This window comes from Rhinichthys klamathensis, unplaced genomic scaffold (genome assembly GCF_029890125.1).
Source record: "Rhinichthys klamathensis goyatoka isolate OS25496 unplaced genomic scaffold, OSU_Roscu_1.1 h1tg000564l_1, whole genome shotgun sequence".
Taxonomy (NCBI): domain Eukaryota; kingdom Metazoa; phylum Chordata; class Actinopteri; order Cypriniformes; family Leuciscidae; genus Rhinichthys; species Rhinichthys klamathensis.
This window is the reverse complement of record NW_026607030.1, coordinates 166,352-183,584: the sequence shown is the minus strand read 5'-3', so window position 1 is coordinate 183,584 and position 17,233 is coordinate 166,352. Positions and strand designations below refer to the sequence as shown.

The 17,233-nt window shown below is 37.1% G+C and overlaps 1 protein-coding gene across 1 annotated transcript in view; it reads left to right on the top strand.

The window, feature by feature from the left end:
- Positions 1-17,233, top strand: part of gabra6b (gamma-aminobutyric acid type A receptor subunit alpha6b) — a 40,580-nt gene that overhangs the window by 11,784 nt on the left and 11,563 nt on the right. Inside the window, exons 8-9 of the mRNA XM_056239442.1 lie at positions 4,567-4,814; positions 13,626-13,876. Of these exons, the coding sequence (XP_056095417.1) occupies positions 4,567-4,814; positions 13,626-13,876 (499 nt within the window). The remainder of the gene's footprint in view (positions 1-4,566; positions 4,815-13,625; positions 13,877-17,233) is intronic.

Below are 17,233 nucleotides of genomic sequence, written 5' to 3'. Positions count from 1 at the left end.
CTGAATATGTGCTCATTATACATTTGAAGTTGTTTATTTGTAAATGTAGCTAATTAACAATAATTCCTGTAATAAAATTACAAATAAATTGTTGATTTTTTTTCATCTTTTTTTATTTTACATAACAGAAAAACACCGTAACAATATTTTTTTAAGTACAATTTCAGTAAAGTATAACTGCTATAAGCAATACCATGAATATGGCTGAGGAGCTATAGATTTTAACAACATATTAAAATCACAATTCATGACCTCTAATGCAAACATTAGCCATTAAAGACATTAATAATTAATTGGTACAGCAAGCAAGTTTCTCTGTTTTTTTATTAGTTTTTTTATATATATTTGATCATTTATAAATCAGTGTATAATAGATTTTGTGCATGCAAATTTAAAAAGCAAATGCATGACTTTTAAGCAATTATAAAAATAACATAAATGTATCTATAACTGTTCTTATAATGCAGTTTAGGACTTAACAAGTCTTTATAAATCTATTTATATAATAGTAATACTTAATTCTAAATAAATGGGGCTTTATAGAAAGTGTTACCAAAATATTTAACACAATAGAAGATTTATAGATCCAAACATTAAGAAGAAAGAACTGAATGAAATATAGAAAGGCCCTTTTTTTTTGATCATAAATTAAAAATCCCTTGCCTTTGGGTAACCATTCTGTATTTTATTAAACGAAACAATACTTTTCAAACTAATGCTCAGATGTAAAATAAAGTTATCTGTCATCTTTTAGACAAATCACTTTGAATCTGAAAGGCTTTTCAGTCCTTACTGTACTAATGGTTACTTATCCCGGAGCTATTCCATGGGAGTTCATGCAGAGCTCTGAGTAAATGACCTATTCAATAGAGCCAGCACGCACCAGCAGACCATGGGTCTCGATGATCCATTATGAAATAACAGTATATGTCTCCCCACCCCCTAGTTTTCCCATCAGCCTCTTTATGTTGGTTAAAGGACAAGACCTTACCAGAAACACAGGAAAATGCTCTTCGTCCATACTAGCATTTTCCAAGTTCCTTGTCCACTCTGAAATGTCAGAAAATGCTTAATTCATCTTACTGTGCATGCATAAAATGTATAAAAACTTACTAAGATGATACACAGACCAGACATAATCAAGTTCTCATGCTTTTTCTGGCACAATAGTTTGTATTAGCAAAAAACCCACCACTTGTGCATCCAGGTCGTTCTCAATCACCGTTCCACGTATGGTATAAAACATAATTACAGAAATATAATATGAAGATTATACAAAGTAACATTTACAGTATCTGTGCAAGTAAACAGATATCTATGGGTACAATACGTGATTAAATGTATCAACAATTTCAAATACCTACTGTCTCAGTGTAGACGGATGATTGTAGACATGGCTAAATACACAAAACTTTAAAGGGTTCAGTCAGGTGCTTAGCACCTTTTAGAGGTTCCCATAATTGGACCATTTTTATGGATTTAGCTTTAATTGACAGTTTTTTTTTTTTTTTTTTTTTTTTTAAGAATGGTATCATGATAATATGGAAGTTAGTTTCCGCCACAGATAAAAAAATTAAAAAGGTAATTGCGACCTTTTATCTCACAATTCTGACTTTTTTTCTCACAATTGCGAGTTTACATCTTGCAATTCTGACTTTTTATCTTTGAATTGCGTGATATAAAGTCGCAATTGTGTGTTATAAAGTCAGAATTGCGTGAAATAAAGTCAGCCTTTTTTTTCCTTAGAATCGGACATTATAACTCGAAAAGAAAGAATTGTCAGAAAAGATGTCAGAATTGCGAGATATAAACTTTCAAATGCGTGATATAAAGTCAGAATTGTGAGATATAAAGTCAGAATTGTGAGATATAAAGTCAGAATTGCGAGATATAAAGTCAGAATTGTGAGATATAAAGTCAGAATTGCGAGATATAAAGTCAGAATTGCGAGATATAAAGTCAGAATTGTGAGATATAAAGTCAGAATTGCGAGATATAAAGTCAGAATTGTGAGATATAAAGTCGGAATTGCGTGATATAAAGTCAGAATTGTGAGATATAAAGTCAGAATTGTGAGATATAAAGTCAGAATTGCGAGATATAAATTCAGAATTGTGAGATATAAACGTACAGTTGCGTTTTATAAAGTCAAAATTGCGAGATATAGACTAGCAATTCTGACTTTATATCACACAATTCCGACGTAATATCTCGCAATTCTGACTTTATATCTCGCAATTCTGACTTTATATCACGCAATTCTGACTTTATATCACGCAATTCTGACTTTAGATCAACGCAATTCTGACTTTATATCTCGCAATTCTGACTTTATATCTCACAATTCTGACTTTATATCTCGCAATTCTGACTTTATATCTCGCAATTCTGACTTTATATCACGCAATTCTGACTTTAGATCAACGCAATTCCGACTTTATATCTCGCAATTCTGACTTTATATCACGCAATTCTGACTTTAGATCACGCAATTACGACTTTATATCTCGCAATTCTGACTTTATATCTTGCAATTCTGACTTTATATCACGCAATTCTGACTTTATATCACGCAATTCTGACTTTAGATCAACGCAATTCTGACTTTATATCTCGCAATTCTGACTTTATATCTCACAATTCTGACTTTATATCTCGCAATTCTGACTTTATATCTCGCAATTCTGACTTTATATCACGCAATTCTGACTTTAGATCAACGCAATTCCGACTTTATATCTCGCAATTCTGACTTTATATCACGCAATTCTGACTTTAGATCACGCAATTACGACTTTATATCTCGCAATTCTGACTTTATATCTTGCAATTCTGACTTTATATCACGCAATTCTGACTTTATATCACGCAATTCTGACTTTAGATCACGCAATTCTGACTTTATATCACGCAATTCTGACTTTATATCACGCAATTCTGACTTTATATCACGCAATTCTGACTTTATATCACACAATTCCGACTTTATATCTCGCAATTCTGACTTTATATCTCGCAATTCTGACTTTATATCACGCAATTCTGACTTTATATCACGCAATTCTGACTTTAGATCAACGCAATTCTGACTTTATATCTCGCAATTCTGACTTTATATCTCACAATTCTGACTTTATATCTCGCAATTCTGACTTTATATCTCGCAATTCTGACTTTATATCACGCAATTCTGACTTTAGATCAACGCAATTCTGACTTTATATCTCGCAATTCTGACTTTATATCTCACAATTCTGACTTTATATCTCGCAATTCTGACTTTATATCACGCAATTCTGACTTTATATCACGCAATTCTGACTTTAGATCAACGCAATTCCGACTTTATATCTCGCAATTCTGACTTTATATCACGCAATTCTGACTTTAGATCACGCAATTACGACTTTATATCTCGCAATTCTGACTTTATATCTTGCAATTCTGACTTTATATCACGCAATTCTGACTTTATATCACGCAATTCTGACTTTAGATCACGCAATTCTGACTTTATATCACACAATTCTGACTTTATATCTCGCAATTCTGACTTTATATCACGCAATTCTGACTTTATATCACGCAATTCTGACTTTAGATCACGCAATTCCGACTTTATATCTCGCAATTCTGACTTTATATCTTGCAATTCTGACTTTATATCTCGCAATTCCGACTTTATATCTTGCAATTCTGACTTTATATCATGCAATTCTGACTTTATATCTCGCAATTCTGACTTTATATCACGCAATTCTGACTTTATATCACGCAATTCTGACTTTATATCACGCAATTCTGACTTTATATCTTGCAATTCTGACTTTATATCATGCAATTCTGACTTTATATCTCGCAATTCTGACTTTATATCACGCAATTCTGACTTTATATCACGCAATTCTGACTTTATATCACGCAATTCTGACTTTATATCACGCAATTCTGACTTTATATCTCGCAATTCTGACTTTATATCTTGCAATTCTGAGAAATAAAGTCAGAATTGCAAGATGTAAACTCGCAATTATGAGATAATTATCATTTAAAATGTTTTATTCTGTGGTGCAAACAAGCTACCAAGATAACCCTGTCCAAAAATCATGTCTGGTGTGTTTTGGTTTTACAAACTGCAAATGACAACCAAATGACTAATTGGCCCTTCTTTAAATGATAGTAACACCTAAACTTCCATATGAAAGAAAATAAATAAATATTTCAAGTTTATGCCCTTACATTTGTTTTGCTTTTGACTGTATCATTAGCCAAATGAAATGTGTTTACAGAAGATATTTGAAATGCTCTTAGAAAATGTTCCTGTTTCTACATTTTCCCAAATAAAAGTTCACAGCTCAGATTTGCCATAAATAATGAAGAATTTTTCTTTTTGAATGAGCTATTCATTAAATCACTGTTTTTAACTACTGTTTAGGATTAGGTTGAACCGAGGCTGTTTACCAAAACTTCCTCTGGAAACTGAAAACAAAACAGAGATCTTTATCAAGCTAACAGTTTTTTTTTTGTCTGTCTGTTTTTTGTTGGATTTTCATGTATTCTCGACAGGCATCACCACAGTGCTAACCATGACCACGCTGAGCATTAGCGCCCGTCATTCGTTACCAAAGGTCTCCTATGCCACCGCCATGGACTGGTTCATCGCCGTCTGCTTCGCATTTGTCTTTTCCGCCCTTATCGAGTTTGCTGCTGTCAACTATTTCTCCACCTTGCAGGCCAATAAGGAACTTCGGCGGGCCAACTTGGCCTGTGCTGCGGCCCAAGCAGCGGCCAAAAGTGACGGAGAAGCCGTTTCGGTAATTCTTATCTACATCTTTGGTTCTCCATTCATTCCACCCTCTCTTCTCTCTGCCTTCCATGGCTCACTCTCGTTTTAGCCGATAACAAGCACACTAGACGAAAGGAGACAGCCAGTGGCCTCCCTAGCCCCTAGCCCTAGCTGCTGCAGATTATATAACCAGTTCAATGTAGCAAAACATCCAAGCGAATGCATGCCAGACTCGAAGCGAGGGGATCTATCCTCTTTCTTGATTGCTGTAGGGGTAGACGCAGTGGCTTAGTACTCTTGCCCTGAGTGAGTAAATTACCATGTGAAGTCACAGACAGATTCCCATTTCATGTCATTGATGTCACAGGCATAATGACAAAGTATGTGGCTCAGTTTTGTTTGGTACACATTCAGAATTGTAGAACTGCTTCAGTTTGCTTAACCTTTATCAGCTCAACAACAGATTATATTGGCTTCCATGCAGTTTTAAAGCTCTAGACAAGAATATTTAACCCTAATATAGTTAGCTCATGACACAAGTGTATTGTACAACAGTGCTAGGTGCAAGATATTGCCTTCTTTCAACAGGCTTCCTGAATACTCCCCTGTCTGCCATTAATAGGACAACCTGTAGGCTTGCCACAAACACACCCCATTGGTTGAGCCAATCTGTCTGTGCTGTCCTGTTTGGTAGCTCAAATGTTTTAATTGCACCGAGTCACACTGTTCACACTCTTTTAGGCTGGGGATCAACCTACAAATAGCATTTTACATTAAATTGGCTTGGGATATTTCTGCTAAAAGTGTCTCATTTTAGATTCATTTCATATTTCTGCAAGAGAGTCACACGGACGCACACGTCACGTAGCCATGCATTGAAGACCTATGGCCAAGGTCTGTATTTTTGTTAAATAATACATAAAATTTCATATCATATACCCCCAAAACACTTGGAATATATGACACACGTCGCATGGGATCATTCTGCGATACGTATGCGTCTTTTTTAAAATGCTTGATGCTGGTCGTTATATGGACAAGCGCGAGTGGGGCATTTGTTTCTTTTTCTTTTATTCTCCTTTTTTTTTTGGTCCATAAAAGAAAGAAGGGTATACGGCATTAGAACGACACCAGGGTGAGTAATTTATGATTTTAGGGTGAACTATCCCCTTAATGTTTCCTTTGTAAAGGGTTCATAAAGGTGGTCATTAATGACTAATAACTAATTTACAAAGGCATTATAAGTAGTTGATAAACTGTTATAACTGCACGAATAAAAAGGGTGATTTTAATGCGGTAACACTTTATTTTAAGGTGCTTGTAATAAGCAGTAATTAACAGTTAATAAGACACTTATAAGACCTTATAAGATGCATATAAGATGCATATAAGCATTAACTACTTCATATAAGGGTTAATTAAAGGTCCAGGCCCTGAAGAGATCAGGGAAACTACTCCCTCTTGGGAAGGTCAATTTTTAAGGGCCTGGGAGTTTGTGTTACCATTTATGTTTGTTCGGCTGTTCTAAAAGTGCAATGTATTGATACTTGAGAAATGTATTATTTAATTTAATTTATTTATTATCATTAGTTAATGCTTATATGCATCTTATATGCATCTTATAAGGTCTTATAAGTATCTTATTAACTGTTAATTACTGCTTATTACAAGCACCTTAAAATAAAGTGTTACCAAAGTATTCATACGTGTTTCATTCCTGATTGATTTAATGATACAGCAAAAACAGACTAATATAGTGAGACTGAAGGGTGTTGCATTTGCAGTTATCTCATTAATATCTCGTCACGTTTCTTATGATGCACCAGAAGCTACTATTCTTCTTACTCTGCAAAAAGGTCATCCACAGCAATGTATAAAAACTATTTATTGTTTATCAAGATGAAAGTATCAATCTTTATTTAAAAAAGCAACCATAACTACTGTATATGAGAGATTCAAAATGAAAAAATAACCTGTGAAAGTGAGCCTTAATGTAACGTGGACACACAAATTATTTATTTATTAATTAATATTACACATACAGAAGAGATGATATTTTGATATATTATTCTGGTGAATTTGGTGAAATGTATTTTATTGTTGATGCACTATATCAGTTCAACTTTAAATTTGAAAAGAATAAACTTATTTTACGGCACATTGGAACATTACTGAGTATGAATTCTCGTGAAAAGTGGCTTATAAGTAAACTCACATTAAACAATTCAGAGACATTTGTCAATTCAGTTTTTTTTTTAAATGGGACCAAATACAATAACCTCGGATTTATCATTATTAAATTTCAGAAAGTTTTATGTAACCAAATGTTGATGTCAGAAATACAGGCATTTAATGAGTCAAGAGAAAGAACAGAAGCAGAGCAAGCAGAGATGTAAATGTGCAGGTCATCAGCATACAAATGATAGCTAAGACCATGACGATGGATAATATGACCAAGTAAATATTCAAAAGAAGAGGTCCAAGAACGGAGCTTTGAGGGACACCTTGAAAGAGAAAATAGGTGGAAGATTTGAAGATATGGACAGCAATGAATAAGTGTCTATTAGTGAGATAGGATGTAAACCAAGAAAGAGCGCTGCCCATGATGCCTATAGCTGAAAGACGAGAGATAAGTATGTGATGCTGTTATATCAAGCATGCGGACAGTAAGACAGCTCGAATCAGCAGATAGGAGAAGCTCATTGGTCATTTTCACCAGTGCAGTTTCAGTGCTATTGCCAGATTGAAAACCAGATTGATAGGGATCAAGAAGATGAGAGGGAACAACTTTTTTTTTTAGCATTTTAGAATGAAAGGTAGATATAGGTCTGAAATTATTCATAGCAGAATAATCTAGTACTGATTTCTTCAAAATAGCAGCAGCAGTTTTAATGATAGAGGGACAAACCCAGAGGAAATAGAGCAGTTGATCAGGTGAGCAATAGAAGATGAGATTACAGATAGGCAGCCTTTTAGAAGTGAGAAGTGAAGTGACACTGCGATTACACATACAGTATAAACACTTTAAAAAACATATTCTGCGATGTCACCTCAGTTAGCTTACCCGAAAAATCGGTGAACACGATGTGAGATTAAAATGTTGCTTCAGAGAACGTTGGAACCGTCGTGACAGCGTGACTTCTCATGAAAAGTGGCTTTATCGGATGCTCACTAGCGCCAACTACAGGCTTTGGTGATGTGAATCTTTTTTTATTTCCAAAATGTATCAGTGTAGCCTATTACAAACAATGCAAAACAAGATACAAATGATCAGAAATGATATAATAACATATAATTTACAGGAACTTCCACATATCTCTAATGTTGATAATCTAACTGTATTATTATAATAACGTGCAGTGTATTAATATAATATTGTCACTTCTAGTTTTGTAGATTCTTCTTTTGATTTGACTGTATTCTGTTGTATTTGTGTTCAGCTCCTTGTTTTGTTCCTGATTTATTTGGTTTCTAAGTCCTTGTTTGTTTCTATAGTAACTGATTTGGTTCAACCTATCTTGTTTTGTTGCTCATTTAGTCTCGTGTATTTATAGCCCTGAGTTTTATCTTTGCTTGTCAGATTTCATTTGCATGTGGATGGATTGTTCTCCTATATTTTTCCTATTGCTCTTCACAAACAACTGTGACAGATATGTATAATATGCAATGCATTCTTTTCATTTGTAATATTAGTAGGAGATACTTTTTATACTCTTTCAGCTTCACATCACTAAAGCATGTGGGTTCTGACATGTGACAGGAGTTTGCACAAGTGAGCATCTAATAAAGCCACTTTACATGAGAAGAAGTCACGCTGTTAGGATGGTTCCAACGTGCTCTGAAGTACAAATTTTATCTCATATTGTGTTGCTGATTTGACAGGTAAGCTTACTGAGGTGACATTTCAGACTATGGTTTTCAAGTGTTATGTGTAATTGTTGTGTTACTTCAATGTATTAGTAAATAACCACACTGGCGCTCCCGCGAACAGTTCTGTTTTATTGAAAGACATTATCTAACGTTCTGCATTGTTCTGTAATGTGTATTCAGTAATTGATTGAATGATTATTACAAAACTGTTAAAGCAGATAAAATATTATTTTTTTAGATGCCTTTATTTAGCTTGTATTTATCAAATGTTTTTGCCTTATAGATGTTATACTAGATTATCATTTGTTGGAAGACTTGATTGTTTCTCTGAATTGTTTAATGTGAGTTTAAGCCACTTTCCAATGTGCTGTAATAAAAGTTGAATCTTTTTAGTTTAAAGTTTACATTTCTGTTTACTTGTATAGTTTATCAACACTACCCACACAAACTCTTTTTTTTCTGTGCATTAATAATTAATAAACAAATGCTTCACATGTGTCCACTTTAAGGTTCACTTATACAGGTTACAAACATTTATAACTCATGAATAAATGGTTTAAAGGTGTCCACTTTACGTGTTATTCATGTTTTTTACTCATGAATAGATGGTTCACAGGTGTTTAAGTTTTGCAGGTAACTAATATTGGAACTCAATTTTTCATTTTTATCTCACCAAGTTATGGTTGTGTTCACAATATAGATTGATACTTTCATCTTGATAAACAAGAAATTAGATTTTATACATCGCTGTGGATAGGCATCATGAACTATTTGAAGAGTGTCATGAGTAAGACACAAAGTAGCTTTTGGTAAGCAACATAGTAAGAAAAGTGTCACGAATCATGAGATAATGTAATATGTAAATAAGTTATTAGTCATTAATGAACACCTTTATAAACCCCTACAAAGGAAACCTTGATGTAAAGTGTTACTTTTTATTCTTTTATCCCAGTTTAAAAACTCTTGAGGCTGACTTCCTGAAAAGTGGAAACACTGTGGCTTTTTTTTTAAACATCTTCTTGCTCAACCAATGGCAGGAGTTTGGGGTAAGAGTACCTCATAATTGGAAAAAAATGTGAATGGGATACGGTAGGAGAAAGAGCATTATGTGTGTTTGGGAAAACAATCACTGATTTTGCAATTCTTTTTGGTGACGCTACTTAGAAATAACACATTTCCCCATATTCTAATACATACATGGGGTGGCAGTGGCTCAGTGGTTCATGTAGGTTGTCTACAAACCGGAAGGTTGGTGGTTCAATCCCCGGTTCCACCTGACCAAGTGTAGAGGTGTCCTTGAGCAATACACCTAACCCCAGCTGCTCCCGACGAGCTGGATGGCGCCTTGTATGGCTGACACCGCCGTCGGTGTGTGAATGGGTGAATGTGAGGCAATATGTAAAGCGCTTTGGTGGCCATTGGGTCTGTGAAAGTGCTATATAAATGCAGTCCATTTACCATTATACCATTTTTACCATTTTAACATTTTTACCATATAGAGAGCCAGGCAAATGATATAATTGTGTGATTGTCCCATTGCCTTGGATATTTAGCCTGAGTTAGCTGCTGCCTGTTGCGGTGTCAAAAATAGCTGCGGTATTATGGCAGCTTGAGCCAGGTGCTCCCTGGGCGATTTCCCATTGCAGTAGGGGCGACACAGTGATCTGCAGCTGACACTCACAGCTTGGAAACCTGTTCAATGATGGAACCGAGTCATAGCCGTTTTCAATGCCAAAACTTCCGCAAGCCAGAAAGGGCGAAGGCGCTGCAAATAAAAGCCATAAATAACCTTGTTCACTCAAAGCAAAGATTTTGTTTTGCTTGAAGATAAAATAACACAATAAAATAAAATAAAAGAGTTCAGCTTTAGATCAGGATGTTAGTAGATACTGTGAACGTAGTCGATTTGGATGAAACAAATAAATGTATGGTCAAAGACAATTTCCAGTGTATATTAAATTGGAAAATGCAAATTTGTAATATTTCCTTATTATTAATTCCACAGTATAAATCACGCAACTATTCAACACTAATCAGCATTAGTCAACACTTCTGCAATGAAACTTACAGCATAACTACACAATTCTCTTCACACTCCACACCACTCCCCAACGAGATTTTATTTTCAACAAAATCAAAATAAATATGAATGACAAGGGTTTTTGCCATTTTAGCCTGTCCTTTATTTAGATAGGACAGTATTGATAGTAGCCAGGATTTGAACTTGAGCATCCCGAAGTGCAATAACAGTGCATATCAGTGTGCTGCTTGCAAAGCTAAATTGTTTATGCAAGGTTTCCATTCTGTTTTATGGACTTTTAGTTTGTTTCACCTTGTTTTCATGTGCTCTGTTCCTGTTCCTGTAGTTACTGATTATTTTCATCATCTTGTTCTAGTTGAGTTGCTCATTATCTGGTTACCCTTGTGTATTTATTCCCCTTAGTTTCTTCAGTTCTTTTTCAGTTATTGTCTTAGTTACACTAGGCTGTTTTGTTGTGCTTTATCCCCTGACTACTCCTGATTTCTGTGTCCTGTTTACTATCCTGAATGAAGAAGCTGCACTTACTAGATCTCAACTACTCCCTGCCACAACGTGACAGAATAACCGATCCAACAAATAGATCTAGCTGTGACATTCACCAGCCGTCATCACATGGGACTTCCTCTTATTCGTGAGTTGGATAATTTCTCCAAGTTTAATGATGTCAGTCTGAAGACTATCTATTGGGTCAGCATGCAGAATAGCCAGTAGATGGGGGATCTGACTAGGAGGGAGTATGTCCTCAACTGTTTGGACTCTTCCCAACCCGTGGTGATGGGTTCCTCAGACCCAGACCCAGAGACCACGCCCGCCATGGACCCAGAGCCCATCTAGCCCTTTAACACACCCACTGCAAACACAAAGCTAGAGCCTACCGCAGAACCAGATTGTTTTGGATGAATTGTTTGGAGTTAGATCCCGCCTACTTCTCCACCCTTCACATAGAGTTGCTCGCTAAGAGCTCAGTTAATTTAATGGACTCGCTGGTTCTGCCCAGTCTCCTGTTTCCCTCGTTGCTTCTGGTCCCTCCCAGCCTCCAGTCTCCTTTGTCGCTGCTGGTCGAATCCATCCTCAAGACTCCTCTGTCGCCACCAGTCTCACACTCCCTCCTCCTCTCACAACGCATTCAGTTCCTCGGCACCGCCACCACTGGTTCCCTTCAGCCCCTCTGCTCCTTCTTAAGTGGCTCCACCCAGCTACTTGGATCCACCTTGTGCTTTTAGGTCTCCAGCTTCGCCCCGGTGTGTCGATCCCCTAGTTTCACCTCGAGCCTCCAAGTCCCGGACTCCACCTCAGCTCTCTGACCCATCGGTTCCACCGTGGCTCCATGCTCCCACCGTGTTCCGCCATCCCTCGGGCTTCGCTGGGCTCCCACGTCCTTCTGGCTCTGCCTTGTTCCATTGTCATTCTAGTTTTACCTCAGACTTCCGGGTCTCCGGTTACCCCTTGATCCTCCACCACTCTGGCTCCGCTGGGCCCCTCCTTCCCTCTGGTTCCAACATTGTCCACAGTCCCCCATGCTCTGTCCCGGTCTGCCCAAGCCCCTGTCTCCAACTGTCTCCTGTGGCTCTGCCTTGGTTCTCCTGGTAAAGCCTGGTCTTAGTCTCCTGGGCTCCACCTTGGTCTCTCCCACTTTTAGTTCCACCTCAGTCAGTTGGTCTACTGGCTCCATCATGGCTCCTTCCTCCGTCGGTTCCACCGTGGCCCTTCGTCCTAATGGCTCTGCTCTGGGTTGCTTCCTGGCTCATGCCTCTGTGGTCTCCTCCCTGGCTCCTCCCTCTAGCACCTCCTCCTTGGGCCTTCCCTCTGCTTTCCTCCTCCCCCCATTGACTCTTCCCCCTGCCTCTCCTCCAATTAACTTTTGGTTTCTGTTTTTCCCTCTACATCCACTTATGTGTAGTTTCGGTTTATGGCACAAGGATGCGCCTTCCGGGAGGGGAGGAGTAATCTTAGATTTTCATTCTGCTTTATTTTAGTTTGTTTCACCTTGTTCTCTTCCTGTTTCCTTTGTTTCCCATGTTTCCACTTGTTACTATAGTTTCTGATCATGTTCCTGTTTCTAGTTGAGATGCTCATTATCTTGTTTCCCTTGTGTATTTATACACCTTAGTTTCTTTAGTTTTTTGTTGGTTATTGTCTGTTACACTAGGCTGTTTTGTTGTGTTTTATCATCCTTCATTGTCGCTGTAATTAACCAAATTATTATGGTTTAATTAGCTTATGTGTGACCCTGGACCACAAAAGCAGTCTTATGTGTCCATTTTTAAAATTGAGATTTATACATCACCTGAACGCTGAATAAATAAGCTTTCCATTGATGTTTGGTTTGTTATGATACAACTATTTGAAATAGGGAATCTGAGGGTGCAAACAAATCTAAATATTGAGAAAATCGCCTTTAAAGGTGTCCATTTCTGTTGGCGATTGTGCTGCATCCACTTACAAAAATAACATTTTGATATATTTAAGGTAGGAAATTTACTAAATATCTTCATGGATCATGATCTTTACTTAATATCCTTTTGACATAAAAGAAAAATCGATAATTTTGACCCATACAGTGTTTTGTTGGCTATTGCCACAAATATAACCGTGCAACTTAAGACTGGTTTTGTGGTCCAGGGTCACATATGTAGAAAGTTAGATAATGTTTTTATGGAACATTTTAAGGAAGACTGAATATGCTAATAAAACTATAATAATTGTCTTAATTACAGTTATTAGATAGTATGTGTTAGTTTGTTTGTTTCATTGGAGGAAAAAAAAAACTGTAATATAATTGTCTATAGTATCACATTACACTAGCTGCACTGTGTTTGTTTGTTATTGCATTTGCCCAAATTTAAACATTTAAATTGTGTCACCAGTCAAAAAGTTGGATAACTGTTTGCCTGTTCTTATGTCACAAATGATTCTCTCTGTGCCTAGAATCCTCTAGACCCTGGAGGTGTGTTGAAGAAAAGGCTGAACTCCCTCTCCCAAAGAGATGCTCCTGACAGGTTCTCCAGACCACCCCAGTGTGAGTTCCATCAGCATGGTTCCACTTTCCCTGCCAACAACATGCTGATAGGAACTAGTATTATTGACAAGTACTCACGCATCCTCTTTCCTCTGTCCTTTGGGGCCTTCAACCTGGTCTACTGGATTGTCTATCTCACCAAAGACACTATGGAGTCCAGGTAGGGATCTGCTCTGTTTGGTAGACCATGCCGTTTCATTCTTCTAAAGAATATGAATAATAATAATAATAATAATTCATTACATGTATATAGCGCTTTTCTCGGCACTCAAAGCGCTTTACATAGAAGGGGGCCAATGTGCAGCGTCCACCTGGATGATGCAACGGCAGCCATATTGCGCCAAAAAGCCCACCAGCTTATTGGTGGAGAGGAGACAGAGTGATGAAGCCAATGAGTATATATATATATATATGGGGATGATTAGGAGGCCATGATGGACAGAGGCCACTGGTCAAATTTGGGGGATTTTTTGTGACCACAGAGTTTCAGGACCTCGGTTTAACGTCTAATCTGAAGGACGGTGCTCTTTGACAGTATGTGTCCCCGTCACTACACTGGGGCGTTAGGACCCACACAGACCACAGGGTGAGCGCCCCCTGCTGGCCTCACTAACACCTCTTCCAGCAGCAACCTATTTTTCCCAGAATGTCTCCCATCCAGGTACAACCAGGCTCAGCCCTGCTTAGCTTTAGTGGGCGACCAGTCTTGGGCTACAGGGTGACATGGCTGCTGGCCATATATGAAGAATAGGCTTTGACAGGAAGTTCACAAAATTACTTGAAAAGACCATTTTAAATGTAAATTCAGGTTCCTGCCTAGTTATCATTTCACAAATATACTTTGTATAATAATAATCATTATTATTTTTATTACATTTATAACATTTATTTAAATATATTCTAACTCTATATAAAATAGTTGATTAGAGAGATTGGAAGTAGGGAAGAAAATATTCACTGGTTGAAAATTGCTTACAACAACTTTTACTATGCATCCAAATGCAAATCTGAACAAATTATAAAGAATATATTAAATTCTTGCCATCTCCGAGAGAGAGAGAGAGAGAGAGAGAGAGAGAGAGAGAGAGAGAGAGAGAGAGAGAGAGTGAGAGAGAGAGAGAGAGAGAGAGAGAGAGAGAGAGAGAGAGAGAGAGAGAGAGAGAGAGAGAGAGAGAGAGAGAGAGAGAGAGAGAGAGAGAGAGAGAGAGAGGTAGGCAGAGAGATATCATGCAGCCTATTATAACTTATAAGGTTTAAAGCATCTAAATAGACATATCAAGTATCTAGTAGAAAATGTGTATGATTCAGTATCTTAGTTGATATTACTCTTAACAGAGAGATGGCCTCTGAGAGACGGTCAGAGACAGTCTGTTGTGCTTCTTTCATATATTTGTGTATCATACAAAGCTTAAATCATTTATAAGACATATCAAATTGTAGAAAATGTCTATGATATAGTATTTTAGTCATTATTACTCTTGTCAAGCTATGATTTCTGAGAGACACATCTTTTGTAACGAGTTGTCTGGGGTTCAAAACTGGCCCATGTACAACTTTTATAAAACCAAGCAAAATAGCTACAGCAAAGCAGTGGCTGTACTGTAAATCAAAATCAGGACTCATTTGGTTGCTTTTTGTTTTGTAATTTCACTGAAAGAAGAACAGGTCACAGACTGTGTTGAGTATGCGTCTGAGTGCTGTCTGCTGGTCTAAAGAACAGTGCCATTCTCGACTAATGTCTCCACTACCAGGGGTTGCTTCTGACTAAAAGGAAGCATAATGCTTAATGTAACTTAAATGATTTTTTAAAAGTGTACACTCACTATTAAGATGAAACCTGCGTACTGGCTCAGACAGAAAAGGGCGGGAGTATGTATTGAGGAGTTCCTCCCAGATCCAAAAAGCAATTAGTAAGACTATGTTGCAAAAAAAAAAAAAAAAAAATCTCATTCTGAAATATTTGACCCACATTTACAAAGTACTGTCCACATATACACATCAGTGGGGCTTATTGAGTCTTCAGGAACATGGTAGTGGACCCTTTTCACAGAATGTGATGATGCATTTCCACAGTTATTAACATCATAAATCTTTTTTATATATATATATATATATATATATATATATATATTTTTTTTTTTTTTTTTTTTTTTTTTTTTTAAAGTACAATTATAACAGTGTGCTTTGTTTGATATTACCTTGTCATTCAATTACAGAAAACTAGTTAATGCTGCTGTGTGAGTGTTACTAAAATGGCCAACAACATTTTTTTTGTTTATATCTTTCTCTCTTATGACAGGGTTATAATAATGCCCAGGGTTATGTTAGGTTCTGTTTAGTTTCACTGTGTTTTGATGTCGTTCTCCCTGTTTTGCCTGAATTCTGTTTGCTACTTAGGTCCATTAGTTACTGATTACATTCACCTGTTGTTCAATGAGTTTCTTCATTATCTTTGTATATTTAAGTCCTCAGTTTACTCTGTTCATTGTTCCGTGTCATCAAAGACAAGGTTGTTTTATTTGTTTCCCCTGTGTTATCTCCTGTGTATTCCTGCTTTGGATTTTTAAATTAAAGGGCCCTATGCAGTGCCGTGTTTTTCACACACAAAAAAAAAACAGTTTTTTGCTATTATCAGCCTGACGCAGTTATCATTTTCACGTCCTGTGCAATGATGTTTAATTAGCAAATGCATTTGCGCCCATCTGTGCGCCCATGGGCTGCTGGTCTGAAAGCGAGGTGTGTTCAGGCGCATTGTTGACGTGTTGCTATTTTGAGGCAACTGAAATAGACTGCGCCATTGACCAACTGAAACCTGGTCTAAAGTCAATGGCGCAATATTTTTATTTAAAGGGCGCATTAGTAATATGAGCCTATAGGCGGGTCCACAACGCGCTTACACTCTGTTTATTACACACACAAACATGCCAAATATTAAAAATAAAAGGATTACAATGTAAAATATTATTATTGTGTACATAAAGATATGGTGGAATCATTGGCTCCTCCCACTATCACCTCGATTCACCATTTCCTACATTACTCCATATAGTCCACTTGAAGGAGTGAATGAAAACGACTGAGTGAAATCGGACACTAAGTGCGCCGGAAGGGCTGCCAATTTTGCATAGTTTGAGCTTGCTGTTTAATAATCATTTGAAACGTAGCATACTAGCAGCTTCAGTAGTAATGAAAAAATGTATCTTGAACTCTGACATGGAAACTAGCATATAAACCTTAATTAAACAATTTAATAAATTAAAATGAAATTTATACCTGCATGATATTACACTGGACCAGCACGGTTTGAAAAAGGCTGGATGATTAGATTCAGCTGCGGACGCCATCTTCTGGCGACACGCGGGAATTCATTCGGCACTCGACTCTCACAGTGCGTTATGGGTATTCTCTAGCCGTTGAGCGTATCGGTTGTTCACTCATTATTGCGGTGCATTGTGGGACTGAATGAGTGCACTCAATAACATCCACTACGGTTTCGGACACAGCTACAAATGGCTGT